Genomic DNA, 17,183 nt, shown 5'->3' with positions numbered 1-17,183 from the left:
TTAGGACCAGCCCTGGGCTGATGCTTCTTAATTTGAACCCTTTATTTCTTAATTTCTGTGACTTCATCCAGTCCCGTGCCTTTAAATACCATTTAAATGCTGAGGGCTCTACATTTCTACCTTTGTGCAGCGCTCAACTCATGCATCCAGCTGCCTCTTGATAGTGATGTCTAATTGGCATCTCAAACATAACACATCCCAAACTGGAGCCCGTGACTTCCCACCAGACCTGTCCTTCTTCCAGTGTTCCTCACCTCTGTGCTCAAGGCCAGGACATCTCCATCTCCCTGCATCCCCACATCCAGCCAAGCTGCCAGCCAGACAGTGTTATGTCTGAATTATGTCTCAGACTTGACCACGTCCATCTCTGCTGGCCATTTCTCCCTTGGGGTTCTGAAGTGGCCTCCTAGCTTGCCTGCCCACTTCTTTTCACTGCACTTCAGCCTGTTCTCTGCTGCACGCCTCCAGAACGGTGTCTAAAAACCGACCATCCTTTTGGGGTGACGGAAATGTTTGGGAAGTAGGTGGAGACGATGGCTGCACCTCACTGTGAATGCACTAAACAACTCTGAATTGTACATGGTAAAGCTATTAACTGTATATTACGGGAATTTCATCCTAAGTTTTAATAAAAGATTTTTCAAAGCCTAACCTTGTAGCTCCAATTGGGAATTTATCTTGTACTTTGTTATTTAATGCTATTGATCCACCAAGAGGAAACATTATAAAACAAACACAAAAACCCAATTATGACAGTTACCTGCTTAATGATATCCCTCCCACTGCACTTGTTGGATAAAATTGAAACTTCCAATAGTGGCCTCTGAGGGCCTTTTTGGAAAGTGCCCCCTGCACATCAGCTCTCATCAAGGTTCCTGCAGGACATGAAAAGAATACTCAGCTGGGATTCTCTACAGAATCCAATGCAGGGACTCTTCCAAGGAGTGGGCAGGGCTAGTATACTGGTCTAGAGGGTGGTCAGCAGCTGGTGACTCAGCAGTGGAAAGCAGTAGAAGCAAACACAGTCTCCAGAACTCGGGAAAAATGGGGGGGAGTCATGAAGAGAGGCTGCTCTAGCCACAAGACTTCCCAGCCCCAGGGGAACAACAGAGGAGTAGACATAACATTCCCCAGCTCTCTCTCTCCTCCTGGCCTCTGACTGCCTACTTATTCTTCCATTAGCTGAACCCTGTGGTTGGCTGCAAACCAGAGGGCACGGGCACCCGGGAGGTTCGGCATGTGGGCAAAGTTGACATTTTTTATGACAGTGTGAGTCCTGACTGTGCACAGTGCCAGGCATTACAGTATTGTAGATATGGACCTGGTAGGAAGCTGCAAATCAAATGCCTTGAATTTGATCGTTGAACATCAGTTTCGCCATCCAGACACTAAAAAACAAAAGCACAGTGATTTCCCTTAGTTCCAAAATATACAATACCTATGTCCCACTCTCTTCCTGGAGTCTTCACTTCAACTGCATAGTCCTTGCTGGAAACCTAGCTGTGGTCACAGGAAGTGAATTCAGTGTCCGTCATACTTCCTCCAACACTCTGTCTCCACACAGACCGTTTTATTTCCAAGGAGGACGTTCTCTCTACCTAATTGATATTATGAGCTTTGTGATATCCCGGTCTTGGTAGTGCCAAGAAGCTCCACCCCGCATCTTCTCTCAACATCAACCTTTGTTATTACCTCCCCAGTGGTGCTCTCCATCCTTAACCACATACCACAGGTGTTTGCTTTCTTGTTTTAGCCTCTATCACCCACTGAAGCTCCTTGAGGCTTGAGACCACTTCTTTCATTTTCCTATCGTTGTCTTCCCAGCTCTGCAGAGGAACTGAACCAAAATTGCTGAATGTTTGTGAGACTGAATTCTTTAGTGATTTGCTTGCTCTAAGCCTTGAAACAGTTCTAGACCCAAAGAACATTCTGTCAGCTGAATGGATGGATAATGAGACAAATGAACAAATAAACAAATGAAGTTGTTCAGTCACGATGAGGCTAAAGTATGAAGATCTCACATAGGAAACTCAGTAGTCACTTTCCTGTAGTCATAACTTACAGTTTTTTCCTTTTTCTCAGGAGGAAGTCAGTGGAGGAAGCTGATGTTTGTGAAGTCAGTTAAAGTCACCAGGACTAAGATAAAATAACGCCCAGCCTCAGTGGGCCCTCACTCTGACTACTTTTTAAAAAAATTCTTATGTGGCAGGACCCACCCCAGATCACCTTCCAGATTTTCCAGAGATGAAGCCAGTGCATAGGTCTCTTTCTTAATGCCCCCCAGGTGGATCACATGAGAAATATTATGGTGTAAAAGTAATTGCCATTTTTGTCATTGTTTTTAATTACTTTTGCAGCAACCTAATACTATTCTAGTGTAAGACCACAATTGTCCAAATGTACGTATCATTTTTTGTTGAATTTTTTACTCAATTAATATTTTAGGTGGCATCTACTGTACAGTTAGGCCCATAGTCTTTAAGATTGTTATCTATCACCCTTTCTTATCTGCAAGCCTTTGCTCCCTTTTTCTTGATACCTGAATGTTTTCTCTCATTCTGGCTAATTCTGCTCGTCCTTCACGGGCCAGCTGAAGACCTCCCTCTCCCATAGAACCTTCTGTGATGCCCTCTCATGGTGACTTTTCGCTGCCAGAATTTTCATGACACACCACCTCTGACAGTTGAGGGACTTTTAGGATCTACAACTCTGTAAAGTGTGTTTTATTTTTCCCTGGGCAAGTGTAATTTGGTCTCCCCAAGTGGACTCTTATTAATTTACTGTATATTCCTTAGAGTACCTAGCAATGCCTTGTCTCAACAGGCATTCCCAAAATATCTGCTGAAAACCTAAAAGGAAGAAGAGAATATGTTTGGAGGAAAATATGCAGTAGTAAATGTTCACATTCAGAATTACAGAAATGAAACTCAGAAATATAAATTTAAGCATGATCAGCAGAAATTATAGATGAGTGTTAATATTATTATTCAGTGATAGCACATTTTCCGTGAAAAATAACCTCTTATTAGAATATCTGGAAGAAGCAATATAATCGGAAGTGTGAGAGCCTGTGTTTATACCCCAGCTCTCTCTCTCATTCATTACCTGTCCATGGGAGATTTCTGTAACCGCTTTAATCTTTGGTTTCCTTCACAGATCAGTGCCCCTCTTCTAAGGTTGTGGTCAGGATTTAATGAAATAGTGCATATGACATGGTAATGGCTCGGGAAATGAGGACTCATGATCATCACTGGCATTATTATGACAGAGCAACAGTATCTGATACAGTTTGGCGGTGTCCCCACCCAAATCTCTTCTTGAATTGTAGCTCCCAGAATCCCCACGTGTCATGGGAGGGACCTGATGGGAGGTAATTGAATCATGGGAGCAGGTTTTTCCCATACTGTTCTCATGATAGTGAGTAAGTCTCCCAAGATCCGATGGTTTTATAAAGGGCAGTTCCCTTGCATGTGGTTCTCTTGCCACCACAATGTAAGACAACCCTTTGCTCCTCCTTCGTCTTCTGCCATGATTGTGGGGCCTCTTCAGCCATGTGGAACTGTAAGTCCATTAAACGTCTGTTTTTTTATACATTACCCCGTCTCAGGTATTTCTTCATAGCAGTATGAAAGTAGACTAATACAGTACTGGACAATTCTGATTTAACTAAAAAAAAGATCTAGTCATGAAATTAGTGTGGTGAATAGACGAACAATTTTAAGTACCCCAAATCTCAATCTGATGTTTCTTCCATGCTTGCCACAAAAAGGTTGTAGCTGTGTGTGTGTGTGTGTGTGCATGCGTGCATATGTGTGTGTGTGTGTGTGTGTTAGTAGAGGTCAGCAGAATTAAATGCCTGCAAGAAAAATTAGTTGGAAAAGTCGTTTCAAAGCTGGAAGTTCTTTTAATTAACTCCAGTTAATCATTACACAATGTATATATACTTCAAATATCATGTTGTATAAAGATACATACATACGATTTTATCTGTCAATTAAAAACATATAAAACTGAATGTTCTTCCTTCTGTGAACTAAAATGCCTTCTTTAAATTTCTCAAGCTACATTACCTGGGGCAAAAAGGGAACTGGCAAAAGATGAAAAGCAGAACATTCTCTTGTGTTCATGTATTCTGCTTGAAAGGATAGCATGCCACATCACTTCCCTCCCATTTCAAATAGCAGATTTATGTGTCTGACATTTGTCTGATTGTTCATATGCATCACAGTCAGACTCTTATCTGACCTTCATTTTCCCCAAAAGTTGAATGACTTTGACAGGTAACTCAACTTCTCTGTGTCTCAGTTTCCTCATCTGTAAAATGGACTTGGTTGAAGGTTTGCATGAGTTAGTACATGCAAGGTGATTAACAGAAGCCCTAGTGCATGACAAGAACTCAAAGATGTTAAATATTTTTGGCTACGATTTGTGTTGTGTTTTTTTCCAATTATGGTCTTGTTTTGGACATGTAGTTCAGCGATGCTCTCTGGAAAAGCTGTTGCTCTTTTTACTCTGCCACCATACCTTCATCAAGGTTGCTTTGCTTCTCTTTGAAAGCCATGGAACCCAAGGGTGCTCTTTAAAGTGGTCCCAGTGCAGAACAGTGTCTCCAATCCAGGGATCCTTGGGTAAGCAAGCTCCCACAAATTCAATTAGAACCTTTTTGTTGACATCAACAGGACCTATGAGGTAGATGTGCTACCTATAGTATAAAAAAGGAAACCCCAAAGCAATAGCCATCTCTGTCTTTGTAAGAGGTTATATATGCCTGCTCACTGGAGACCCAGAGAGTTTGGAATGACAACTAGGGGCCTTGCCAAGATGTGCGCTGGCTGTGTAACTTCTAGTTTATGGTACTTAATGGAACTGTAAACAGCTCAACACCCTTTGTTCCATGCACAGAGATAAGGTGATGACTTTATGAATAATGGATCCCTTGAATATTCAAGAATTTGCCAGACTCTGTTTTTACCAAAGATGACATTAGCCATCCACCCATTTTCAGTAATTTATATGGTTTGTCAGCTGTCAGATCCCCAAAGACTACCGTAAAAGCCCACTGATCAGCAAAGTTGGGTTTGTTAGACTTACTGCAGTAAGTATTCTCCCTCACGGCAGTGGGTCTAAAATGCTCCCTTGAAAGAGTCTTAGTGTCAAAGGGAAAATGAAGGCAGGGTATTTATAAGGCTGTAGGTCCTTGACTGGGAGATTTTAAGGTGGGTATTGCAAGGTGGGGAACCACTGGGGTTAGGCAGAGTTTTGACTAGTAGCACAGTGAGGGGAGGGTCTTGAAATGGGTCATGATGAGCAAACTATTACTCTTGATTAGCCAGTTCTCTAGTTTACAGCCTAAAAATTCGTAGGCAAGTATTTCCTAGAGCAAGCACTTAAATTATTTTTGATCAATCTCAGCATGGTCTAACACAAGGATAGGAAAATATATCTGTCCCAGTATCATTTAACCCAGGGCCAAAAATTACGGTGATTTCACCTCCTGCCTTTACTTTTTTTAATCAGATAGTGGGAGTATTTTGTCTTTAAATCTCTGTCTCTCTTTCACTTTCTCTCTCTCCTCTTCCTCATTATGCTGTTTATTGAAAAGTCAAACTTAAGTTACTTTATTTAATGTATGTAATTTAGGGCACCAAACTATCAAGAAACAAAACAAAGTGTAAGAAATCATTTTATCAACACATAGAAGAATATGACAGCTGTCAGATAAAAGAGTATGATCTTTAACTGTCATAACTTTTAGGAAAAGAGTTCCAGGACCACTTTCCAGAGATTGTACAACTCAGCCTTGGTGCTTTGGTAACCTCTTTTCAGAGTTCTGGCACACCCAAGGTCATTGAGGAAGGCTATAGTTCTAAGCAAACCTAATTTTGTATTCCTAACTGTTGGTCTCTTGGGGATTGAGAAATATGAAATTCTATGGTTCATTTATAAAATGCTGTGATCGAAGATGAACCCATGACTTTCACAGATGGCTACTACCAGACATTGACATACAAATTATTTTCAATTATCATTACTTTAAAAAATTACTGTGCAAAGAGCTTTCTACTTCTTGTAGTATCTGCATTGCCAGTTGCAGACAGGCATCCAGTTTGGGACAGGCATCATTTTCCATTAATAGAGCCTGATCTGTTGTACCTTTTTGGTAAACGTTTAATAGAAGAATTCTAAAGAAACTAGGATATGCATACTCCATTTTGGAATGAAAAGAGAGATCATAGATACATCTGAGTTTTGATTATTTTCATTTTTAAAAAATCAGTCAATTATAATCTTTTGTCTGTAACATTACCTAATTTTAGGTAGAATTAATTCAGGCTCTGAGAACAAAAGTGAAGGTTATTTTTTAAACTAATCAAAAATTTAGGTGAGGTTCAGGCATAGTGGCTCTTGCCTCTAATCCCAGCACTTTGGGAGTCTGAGGCCGGAGGGTCACTTGAGTCCAGGAATTCTAGACCAGGCTGGATAACATAGTGAGACCTTGTCTCTACCAAAAAAAAAAAAAAAAAAAAACAAGTCAGGTATGGTGGCACGTGCATGAAGTCCCAGCTACTCAAGTGCAGAGGTTGGGGGATCACTTGAGCTCAGGAGGTTGAGGCTGCAGTGAGCCATGATCATGCCACTGCACTCTAGCCTGGGCAACAGAAATTTTTTTTTTTTCTGTCTGAAAAAAAAAATGAATATGGCTTCTGGCTTCTTGCCATCTAAATGTTTATCATCTTGATCTCAACTTTTAATGTATGCTTCTGGTACTGAAATTTGAACATCAGAATGTTGCTGGCATCAGTTTTGGCTCAGAACAAGACAGTACCTTAGTATTGATGGCTGTATCTTATAATAAAATTGTTTAAAAATCTGCGGATTTAAAACATTGCATGGAGACCCAGGTAAATTTAGTCAGTTTAAGCCAGAATCTGCCTTGTATGCAACAGCCAAGATCTGAATTACTTTCAAATATCAAAGACAACTCATTCTTCATCTATTCTGGGGCTAAATAAATTTTGTATGTATTTTGAAAATGGGCAAGAATAATTCTTCTTAATACTCAGTATTTGTGCTTAAGTGATTATTTTTTTAAAATTCTGTGTTTGGACCTGAAGCATTATGTGGCAATTGTAGAATGAGAGTTTACAGCTATGGGCCATGGCACTCCAATTCTCCCTCTTCGTCTCCCACACCTATCAGCCTCAGAGGCCCTTTCTTCCCTCTGCTGGCTCTGTGAGACTCAGCCTAGAATGATGATTCAGCCTGTTGAAATTCTAAAAGGATCAACCTTTGTGTAATCCCCACTGCAAAGGCCACAGCAGGTTCCTCTTCTGGAATATTAAGGAGGAAAACGTAGAGGTCATTTGTTCTGGTCAACCAACCCCTGGGACTCCTACAAGAAGCCTTGGCCTAAGGAGCTGTTATTAGAGCAACATTTGGTAAACTGTATCTAACATTGACTCAAAATAAATGCTTTAATTTTTTAAAAGCATTCAGTGAGTGTGGTATGTGAATCTTTTCCATCTAGAAGGACTCTCAGAATGATCTCAATTAGCAGCCACTCCTCAGGGTTATTGCTTCTCGGGACCATATTGAGAGTTTACACACATCCAAATACTCATTTATATGGCAGATGCACACACACAATAGTATCACAGGACTTCAGGGTCTGGGCCTCTATATTTCAATCATTCAACCTCCACACACTAGGGACTCCAAGTGTGAATGGGTGGGGGTGGAGGAGGTGGTGATGGGGGCCCCAATCATAATCAGATTTTACCCCTCCCCCCACACTCCCACCCTCAACCACACCTGGCTAATTTTTTTTTTTTTTTTTTTTTGTATTTTTAGTAGAGACTGGGTTTCACCGCGTTAGCCAGGATGGTCTCGATCTCCTGACCTCGTGATCCGCCCATCTCAGACTCCCAGAGTGCTGAGATCACAGGCATGAGCCTTCGGGCCCGGCCAACTCTGGCTTTTTTTAAAAAATGAACTCTTATCCGCATTCTTCTCCTTTTTCCTCCCCTCTCCCCAGGTACACAAACTGTCACTCCCAAAAGAAATAACAAATTTGTTTAAAATAAATCCTCATAAATACACTAAGTAGATGCTTAATTCACTAATTTTAAATACATTTTAATAAACATGTATTTAAATGAATGAAGCCCAGCTTTCCTTTGGGCTTGGTTTGAGCCTCACCCACGAGAGCAGATTCATGCTAGGTCTGAAGAGCTAAAAGCAAGCCAGTGGGCTGTCGTAAAGTCCTGCACAGCCACCAGGCAGTGTTTGATTTTGCCATCATTTAAAACTTGCTTTTATTAAAACACGCTTTTTGTTCATCTTGGTTTTTTTTAACCAAGATAGTCTTCATCTCTTTCAGTAAAAAGAAACTACAATTACCCTCTATTAAAGCATTATAAAGGAGCAAATGAAAGTAATTAAGGTTTTATTAAGGAATTTTTATTAAACTAATCATTGCTCATGAATATGGAAAATATCAAGGAAAAGAGCCATTCTGTGCCTGAAATAAAAATAAACTATATTTTAAATATCTTTAGTGTATGTGAATGTCTTCTCAGTTAAACTTTCAAAATTATGTTTGGAACAGCAATAATTTTACACTGATGAAGGAAAGCTGTTGGATGGAAATAATGAAAGATGCTAATAAAACAAATTTATCACAGATTATAATCTGGAAGGAATTAGCATGTTTTCATCAGGTAAATTTAAATTTCCTAGTGACCATCAACCAAAATATTAAACCATTTTTCATATTATCCTCAGATATAAACAAATAGGGTAATTTGTTATGGATGCTGAAAACTGGTGTGAATTCAATCAATTTCATAGTTTTTCCTCAAATTGAAAGTTTAGTATTACCTGGGTTAATTTAGAATTATCAGGGAGTTAATATAAGAAAATTACCCAAGTGAAGCACCAGAGATAAGCCTTTTAATACAAAACAGATTAATATGTTTCAGTGCTATAAATTTTTCTCTACTAGCTAAAAGTAGAATTTCTGTAGATTCAAAGTAAACTCACTGAAATAACATTTTTCTATTCTCGTTTGGATTTATTATTTGTGAAATTACATCTTGCATCTGCTGTTTTATTTTTTCTAGGCATGACGTCATTTTGCTAACACTATAATACTTACAGAACGTTCGATGCTTAGAGCACATGGCATCCTTTAAGGTCATACCATCCAGCTGTTATTTTTTATTTTTCTTTAGTGCCTGTTTGGTGAACACTCGTGTGTGTCAGGGCATATTCTGTATGCCAGGGATTCTGTAGCTCTGTGTGTTCTGCATACGATGGGCATTCAGCAAGTGTCTGCTTTCATTTTATGCCTGGGACCCTGTTGGAGGATGGAACTGTGAGCAAATGACAGAATGAGTTAGTGTTGAGGTTGCTGCTGAAATTAAAATAGGAGATCTGACAGTAAGCATCTAGGAAGGTAGATTAGACTGATCCAGGAAAGCCTCTCTGAGTTTAGCACATTTAAGGTGACGTGAATGGAAGAGGGATTAGCCATGGAAAGATCTAGGAAAGAATGTTCCAGAATGAGGCAGCAGCAAATCCAGGGATCTGGGACACAAAGGAGCTTATGTGTTCAAGAAGAAACAGGCTATTTTAGCTGGAGCATAGCCACTAGAACTATATGGTACCTGGGCCACCAGCACAGGGATTTTTTGTTTTCTTCACTGATGTCTCCATTCCACGTCCAACAGAACCATGCGCATGTAGTAGGTCTTCAATATTATGGAATGGATAAATGAATGAATAAATGTGATTCAAGATGAATATAGAGATTTAGAGAAAGGCCTGACCATGAGCCTACCATAAGAAGTTTAATTTTATTTTGAGCATAACAGGTTGTTTTTGAAGGGATATGTAGTAGACTGAATAATGCCCCTACCCTCCAAGAAAAGCCCACGCTCTAATTCCCAGAGCCTATAAATGTTACTTTTCATGGTGAAAGGGACTTTGCAAGTATGATTAACGTAGGAGGGCTTCATATGGGGAGATTGTCCTGGATTATCCAGGTGGGCTCAATGTGATCAGAGTGCCCTTATGAGAGGGAGGTGGGAGGGTCAGAATCTAGGAAGGAGATGTGATGATGGAAGTCAAAGTCAGAGGGATGTAAGATCTCAAGCGAAGGGATGCGATGCAGGCAGCCCCCAGGAGCTTGACAAGATGAGGAAACACATCTTCCCCAGGATTCTCTGGAAGGAGCCAGCCCTGCCGGCCCATTTCAGACTCCAGACCTCCCGAATCTATACATTTGTGTTTTTCAAGCCCCTGTGTAGAGATTTGTTAAGGCAGCAATTGGAAATAAGAGCAGGATTATTCCAAATTAAAGAAAGTGTTGAGTCACTTATTGAATTGCAAATGTGAAGAATGATACACTTTTAAAAATTACATACTTGTCACTTAAAATGCATTTTAAATTTAGTTACAAAGTGTAGCTGGATCATCCGTGCTCTATCTTGTATACTCTCACATTGGAATTTGGAAAGAATAAGGGAACAAGTGGATTTCGGTAAGAGAGGAGTAAGAATTAAAGTGTAGTGGAAAGGCAAGAGGGAAAAATGAGTCCATCCATTGTAGAAAGGCAAAGGGATAGGAAAGTGAAGCCAAGAGAAGAAAGCAACAGAGAGAGTAGGAGCTTCATAGGAAAGGGACGCTATATTGTCTATTGCTGCGTAACAAATTCCTCCACAATTTAGCAGCTTAAAACGACCAGCATTTATGTCACCCACTGTGTAAGTGTGAGGAGTGCAAGCAGGAGCCGCAGATTTTGTGGTCCTGGCTTGGGGTCTCTGACGAGGCTGCAGTCATTCGAAGGCTTGATTGGGGTTGGAAAATCCACTTCCAAAATTTTGGCTGAAAGCCCTAGTTCTTTGTATAAGGCTGCCTGAGGGTCATGATGGCATGACAGTTGGCTTCCCCTCAAATAATCTGAGAGAGGGCTTGGAGGGAGCCACAAGGCCTTTTTAATGACCTAGTCTCAAGGCACAGTCACTTCCACCATGTTTCATTGATCACAAATGAGTCACTAAATCGAATCCCCACGCATGGAGAGAAGGATTAGGCTTCACCATTTGAAGGAAATGTCCAAGAATTTGTGGACATATTTTAAACCTCTATGGAAAAGGGGAGGGAGGAGGGAAGTAAAAGTTGGAGCAAAAAATTTATTTTCCATTTGTTCAGAGGATGCCTAGATACATCCAGTTCTCTCCACTAATCTCTCTCCCATCAGTCAAGAGGTGTGTGTGCGCGTATGCGTGTGTGCGTGCGTGTGTGTGTGTGTGTGTGTGTGTGTGTGTGTAGCAGGAACGATGTGGAATTCCCAGTTGTTTCCCGCTTTTATTTCTGCCAGACGATGTAAGTCTTCATCTCAGTTGTCTCCAGAAACTGCTGCTTCTATACTTAAACCTGTCTCATGTCCAGATAATCTAACCAAAACTCAAAATTTTGAGGATCCTCTGCAGCTGGTTTGCTGAATTCCCCCTCAAGAAAATCTGCCACGTTACATCCACTTTACCAAGACTTCATCCAGAGGTGATAAAGTGGTTTGATAGAGATTCATTGCAGTTGTAATGAGTTCAGGAAGCATTGTGCATTGCAGTTATAAATTAAGATAGAAGGTTCAGAGATATGGATCAAGTACTGTGATCAGTTCACTGGAATGTGACTCGCAGATGGAGACAGCCTGGAAAGGTGGAATGAATGTGAACTTCTGTTTGTGCATGATTCTGAATTAGGTTATACTAATTAATGAATTAATGGGAAAGGTGAAGGAGATAGAACAGCCTATAAAAAGATAACCCAGAATGCATTTGCCTTTCTATTCCTTCACTTCTTCTCAGATACTAGATTTGGCCTTTAGGTTTTCTTGGATTTCCTTCCTCCCTTTCCCTGTGTTTTCTGTTTGTAAGAAAACAGTAAAAATAGCTGTATTCTCATAGAAAGCCTTTAGATTCTCATATTCGTTGCATGTAAAAATGCAAAGATTTCTCTTTGCTATTTTGTTTCTTTGTTTGTTTGTTTGTTTTCCTGAGACAGTCTTGCTCTGTCACCCAGGCTGGAGTGCAGTGGCATGATCTTGGCTTACTACAACCCTCATCTCCCAGGTTCAAGCAAGTCTCCTGCCCCAGACTCCTGAGTAGCTGGGATTACAGGCACACACCACCACGCCCAGCTACTTTTTGTATTTTTAGTAGAGATGGAGTTTTGCCATGTTGGCCAGGCTGGTCTCGAACTCTGACCTCGTGATCCACCCGCCTGGCCTCCCAAAGTGCTGGGATTACAGGCGTGAGCCACCGTACCCGGCCTGCCATTTAGTTTTTAAAGGATATATACTGTACAGCAAAATATGTCACCCACATTTTAAAACATTTACAAGCCTCAATTTTTAGATATTGGTATTTTAAGTCTGGATTTGGGAATGAAAAAAATGCACATTTTGTTCCTGTATTTTTGCATTGTATATTTTTAGAAGAGCAGACACAAATGCATTAGCATGATATTCCTGAAAGTTATCCTCAAATACTGGGGTAGATACTAATTTCTTTTTAATGTACTATTTAATACTGCAAAATCAATTATTTTACTCTAAAAATAACATTTTTGTGAGGCTGGAAATGATTGGAGGAAGTTATTTTGATTATTTAGATTACCAAAAGTTAGTAAAATGTTTCTCAATGGATGAATAAGCAGCTTTGTATTTTATTTAAAACAAGATAAATGTATATGTTAATATTCCCAGTATTTCAAATCAGTCCAAATCAGAATACATTCTGAGCACCTTCTGTGTACTACTGAGCATTTTTGTGTACTCGATTTAGGATACTAATGGCAATACAAGCACAAACAAAAGTGTATATAAAGTGGTCAAATTCACTAAAGCACGGGTGGAAAAAATTTTTCTGTAAGGGGACAGTTTGTAAATTGTTTATGGTTTGTGGGCTGTACAGCCTCTGTTAGTAATACCCAGCAATTCCTTCATAGGACAAAAGCAGATGTAAAAAATTTAGAAATGAACAGACATGGCTGTGCTTCAATAAAAATGTATTCATAAAAAAAGACAAGCTAGATTTGCCTTCACGTTAACCCCCTGTACCGAAGGATTGTTTTATGCATGCCAGGCACTAAAAACATTTTGTTTTCTTTGCATTCACTCAAATAAAATTTCCAGTAAATGTTATTTCTAAAGACAGTTGAGTTTGCCTCTGTAGTCACATTTTTATTGAACTTTATAGTCACTTTATTTTTATAGTCACTTATTTAGTTATTAACAGTCAGATTTGTATTATTAATGTCCTTGGATAGTTCAACATGTGCAATGCAAAGAACCAATAAAACAAATTTTAGAAATAAATATGTTCTGTTTGTTCTATTCTTAACACAGTAGATGGAACAAAATCCCATTTCATTAAAATATATTGAAAGCTCATTAAAAATATAAGCTAGAAGTTCTATTTCTAAAGACAACTATGTATTTTATTTCCAATATCTGCAGTGATGGTACCTGTTTAGGTTGAGGGTGTATACAGGCTTTCTTTCAAAGAGAAATAGAATGTTATTCTGTTTCTTTTTTTCTTTATGCATACTGTTCTAACAAAAAAAGAATAATTATTTAAAAGCATTTTCAAATGATGTTATAATATATATGCAATCTTTATGACCTTTTCTAGAATATCTCCTTTTAAAAACTATTTAAAAGCCTAAAGCATTCTATTTGTCCTTAACATTTTGCATTGCTCTGCCTGCATGAATTACTGTGATGCTCTGTCCATTGTGGACATGCCCTCTTCTTCTCACCTCTCCCTTTGTCATTACTGAAGGAGGAACATTCTATAGGTCCTCCATGAACATTGCTTTCAGAGAAAAGCTGACAAAACTGTCACAGGGGGCAACAGTTTAAATTGCTTGTTGAGCCAGTTGTCATCTGATGTGATGCTGGATTCTGATAAGGTCCTACCCGTAGTAGCTGGTTGTTTATGAAAGAACTTAGCTTTCATGGCAACCACATATGCACGCTGAGGTCTTCAGTAAAACAAAGATGCTCTACTAGTCCATTTCAAATAACTTTCACATCTCTTTGGTCTTGGTTAGAATTTAGCAAGTTGGGTCCGTTGTATTAAAATGGAACAAAAGCGTTATTGGTAGCCGCAGTTCAGTCAGACCTCCCAACCTTGATTATGCACCATGAGGAAATAAACAAACTGGTGTCACAGTTCTTCTGCTCACTCATCAGATTTTTCACAGAATGCTGTTAATGGGTTCACACAAATGTTCTAAAATCAAGGGTACACTCTAGGATGTGTGTCCACAGTATCTTCATCCTTCCTGCCAGTGCCATTAACTCAAATAAGGAAGATAGTTTTGAGATGAGAGAAACTCTTGGCCACCCAAAAGCTCTTTTTGTGTGTCTCTTGCAGGAGTCCTTTGGAACCTCTCCTCATGCGATGCACTCAAAATGCCAATCATCCAGGATGCCCTGGCAGTACTGACCAACGCAGTGATTATCCCTCACTCAGGCTGGGAAAATTCGCCTCTTCAGGATGATCGGAAAATACAGCTGCATTCATCACAGGTGCTGCGTAACGCCACCGGGTGCCTAAGGTCAGTCCTGTGTCACGAGTGCCTCCTCCCACCATCTTCCCCTGGTCAGACACTGTCTCTTTCCATAGCTTTAATGGCTCTTTTACTGAGGATCAGACCATTCTGAAAAGATGAATGTTTATGTGGCAACGGAGTATAAGAAGTTGATTTTAAAAGTTTCTAACCAGGTAATAAAGACATATAGGCATCTTTCTCTACCTAATCAATGTTAGATTTATTTCACATGATTTCTTAGATCTAAAGTGAAAAACAAACATTTTTCTTCCAACCCCGAATAAGTCATTTTCTTTGGCCGAAAACAGTAGTTCTCGGTAATTTCACATTATGTCATGCATATAGCACAACCAGGCAGGCTGACTGGTTGGGCAGAGTTCATAACAGATACATAGGGATCTGGTTAACTGTGGCAAGTAGCTCTTCTTAAAAATATTCTAATTTTAAAAATTCTCTTTTTGACTGTAAGAATCTATCATTCTATAGATTATATTATATTAAATGGTTTTTTAAATAATAAAAGTAGCAAATGTGTTGTAATTCTCTCCTGATACATTTTTCACAGAAATCATCCCCCAGGAATCTATTGAGATTTCTTAAAATCAACTTTATGTCTTGTTTAATTTTTGCTCATAGGAAGGAAAGTTGTTATCAAGATATAATTCTTCTAAACTCTAGAACTCTGCTCCCCAAAGTGTATTTTGTACCAAAGTTGCAAATCTCTGCTGGATGAAGTTGCTGGGATAGGGGCACAAGGGGTGATTAAAAACACCTCGCCAAATAATCTGTATTTTGAAAGTAAAACATACAGGGTTGCTTTAGTTGGAATCGCTCAAAGCTGCCATTTCTCCTACAGTTGATCAGTTTCTAGGTATAACAACCAGTCTCTACTGAGAAGGAACAAAATCACTTCAGTGGTATTAATCATCATCATCTCATGAATATTCATCACAATGCTCTCAGCCTCCAGTCTTAAGAGGCGGTGTGTGTTTGTGTGAATGTGTGTGCACAGAGCAAGATAAGGGCCTGCCTCCACGAATATCTACAAGCCCTCATGGGCAGGAGTGGGAATCCTCTGACAATTCTGCTTTTCATCTGAGTCACGAAATCATGAACATTTGACATGATTTCTCTGGATAGGTGCTACCATATGCCAAATATCTGAAACCCTCTACTGAGGCATCCATTTCATAACCCCTTAAATTCTGTTATCCTTTAGAAAATGTCTGTCCCACCAGAAGAGTTATAGCTACCCCAAAGCTACAATTGTAGTCACTTCTGAACTCCCATGCCCTATTTTTTTCAATTTCACTTATTCGCTACTATTTAAAAGTGTTTTTCCCTTGCTAGCATTCCCTACTTTCAGAGTATCCAGGCCCATAGTGAAGACTGCAGAAGGAACTGTCTCAGAAGCAATTGTAGAAGTGTAATCAAGAAGGACCTGGCTAGCTCTGTCTGTTAAAATGCTCTCTGATTAATATAGTAGCATAAGTATGTCTTCATGGTGTTTCAAAGGATGTAAGCTACCACCTTTATGAAAGTACATTTGACATCCTTTGATGAAAAAGTAGATGAAGAAGCTAGACCAGTGTAGGCTCACAAGTCCCCTTTACACATCATCTGGCTGAGTTTAGGGTCTGGGTTGTGGTGCCAGAGCACAGTTTGGTGAGACCAGAATGGCTCCCCATCCCTGTCTCTTCCCACCTACAGTAGCTTGACACTTGCTGCTGCTTCTGCTGCTGGCTGGGAGTGACCACATAATAGGAAGCAAAAAATGATGCTGTCCGTATCATGATAGAAGGCTTTAGATTTACATTCTTCATTCTTCCAACAAAGCCAAGATCGTTATTCACATTAAAGAAATGACTTCCTGTGCTGCTTCTGCCTTGCGGCTGTTTTATCCCAGGAGTGTTTGCTGATCACCTGCCATGTGCTGGGGAGGGCTAAGGAGGCCGAGAGAGAGCAGGCAGCCTCTGCCCTGCAGAATCTCATGACTGAGTGGAAGAAATGGCACTCACCCAGTAAGCCCCAGCACAACTGCCTAGTAGCAGCACAACTGCCTAGTAGCAATTTAGTGTTATGATCATGACAGTACAGGAGGAAAAACTGGTGAGAAAGTGACTGACAGCCAGGTGTGGTCAAAAAAGGCCTGAAGGGTCAGGTGAGATTGGGCTGAGCATAGAAATGATGTACTGGGAAAGCGTCACCGAGGGCAGTAGTGGCCAGCACTGGCTACCCAGTGCTGAAAGGAGTCCTGTAGGGGAGTTTGAGATGCACCATCAATAAAGACCAGATTCTAAAGTAAAATTAAAGTAACTGTTATTATTCATAAAATCCCTGTCTCCCAGCAGCCTGAAAGTTCCACTTCATGTACGTTATTGATTCTCATATGCATCGTAAGCCCAGTGAGCTCATCTGTAGTAAGTTGTGAAGCCAGGACTGGAGCCACATCCTGACTATGGTTTCAGACCATCCCCACCATGCCACACAGAGAGGAAATACAAAGTTAGGGGATAGGAGACTGCTAACAGATCCGTGCTTAAAACAATACACAACCA

General features: G+C 40.0%; 1 protein-coding gene across 4 annotated transcripts in view; it reads left to right on the top strand.

The window, feature by feature from the left end:
• CTNND2 (catenin delta 2) overlaps window positions 1-17,183 on the top strand; it is a 942,360-nt gene that overhangs the window by 738,071 nt on the left and 187,106 nt on the right. For all 4 annotated transcript variants that reach the window (XM_033178807.1, XM_033178804.1, XM_033178806.1 and 1 more), the window contains exon 12: window positions 14,448-14,631. In XM_033178807.1, the coding sequence (XP_033034698.1) occupies window positions 14,448-14,631 (184 nt within the window). The remainder of the gene's footprint in view (window positions 1-14,447; window positions 14,632-17,183) is intronic.

The sequence above is a fragment of the Trachypithecus francoisi genome, unplaced genomic scaffold (assembly GCF_009764315.1).
Source record: "Trachypithecus francoisi isolate TF-2019V2 unplaced genomic scaffold, Tfra_2.0 Lachesis_group2, whole genome shotgun sequence".
NCBI lineage: Eukaryota > Metazoa > Chordata > Mammalia > Primates > Cercopithecidae > Trachypithecus > Trachypithecus francoisi.
Note: the sequence above shows the minus strand (reverse complement) of the source record. Positions and strands in the feature narration are given on the sequence as shown.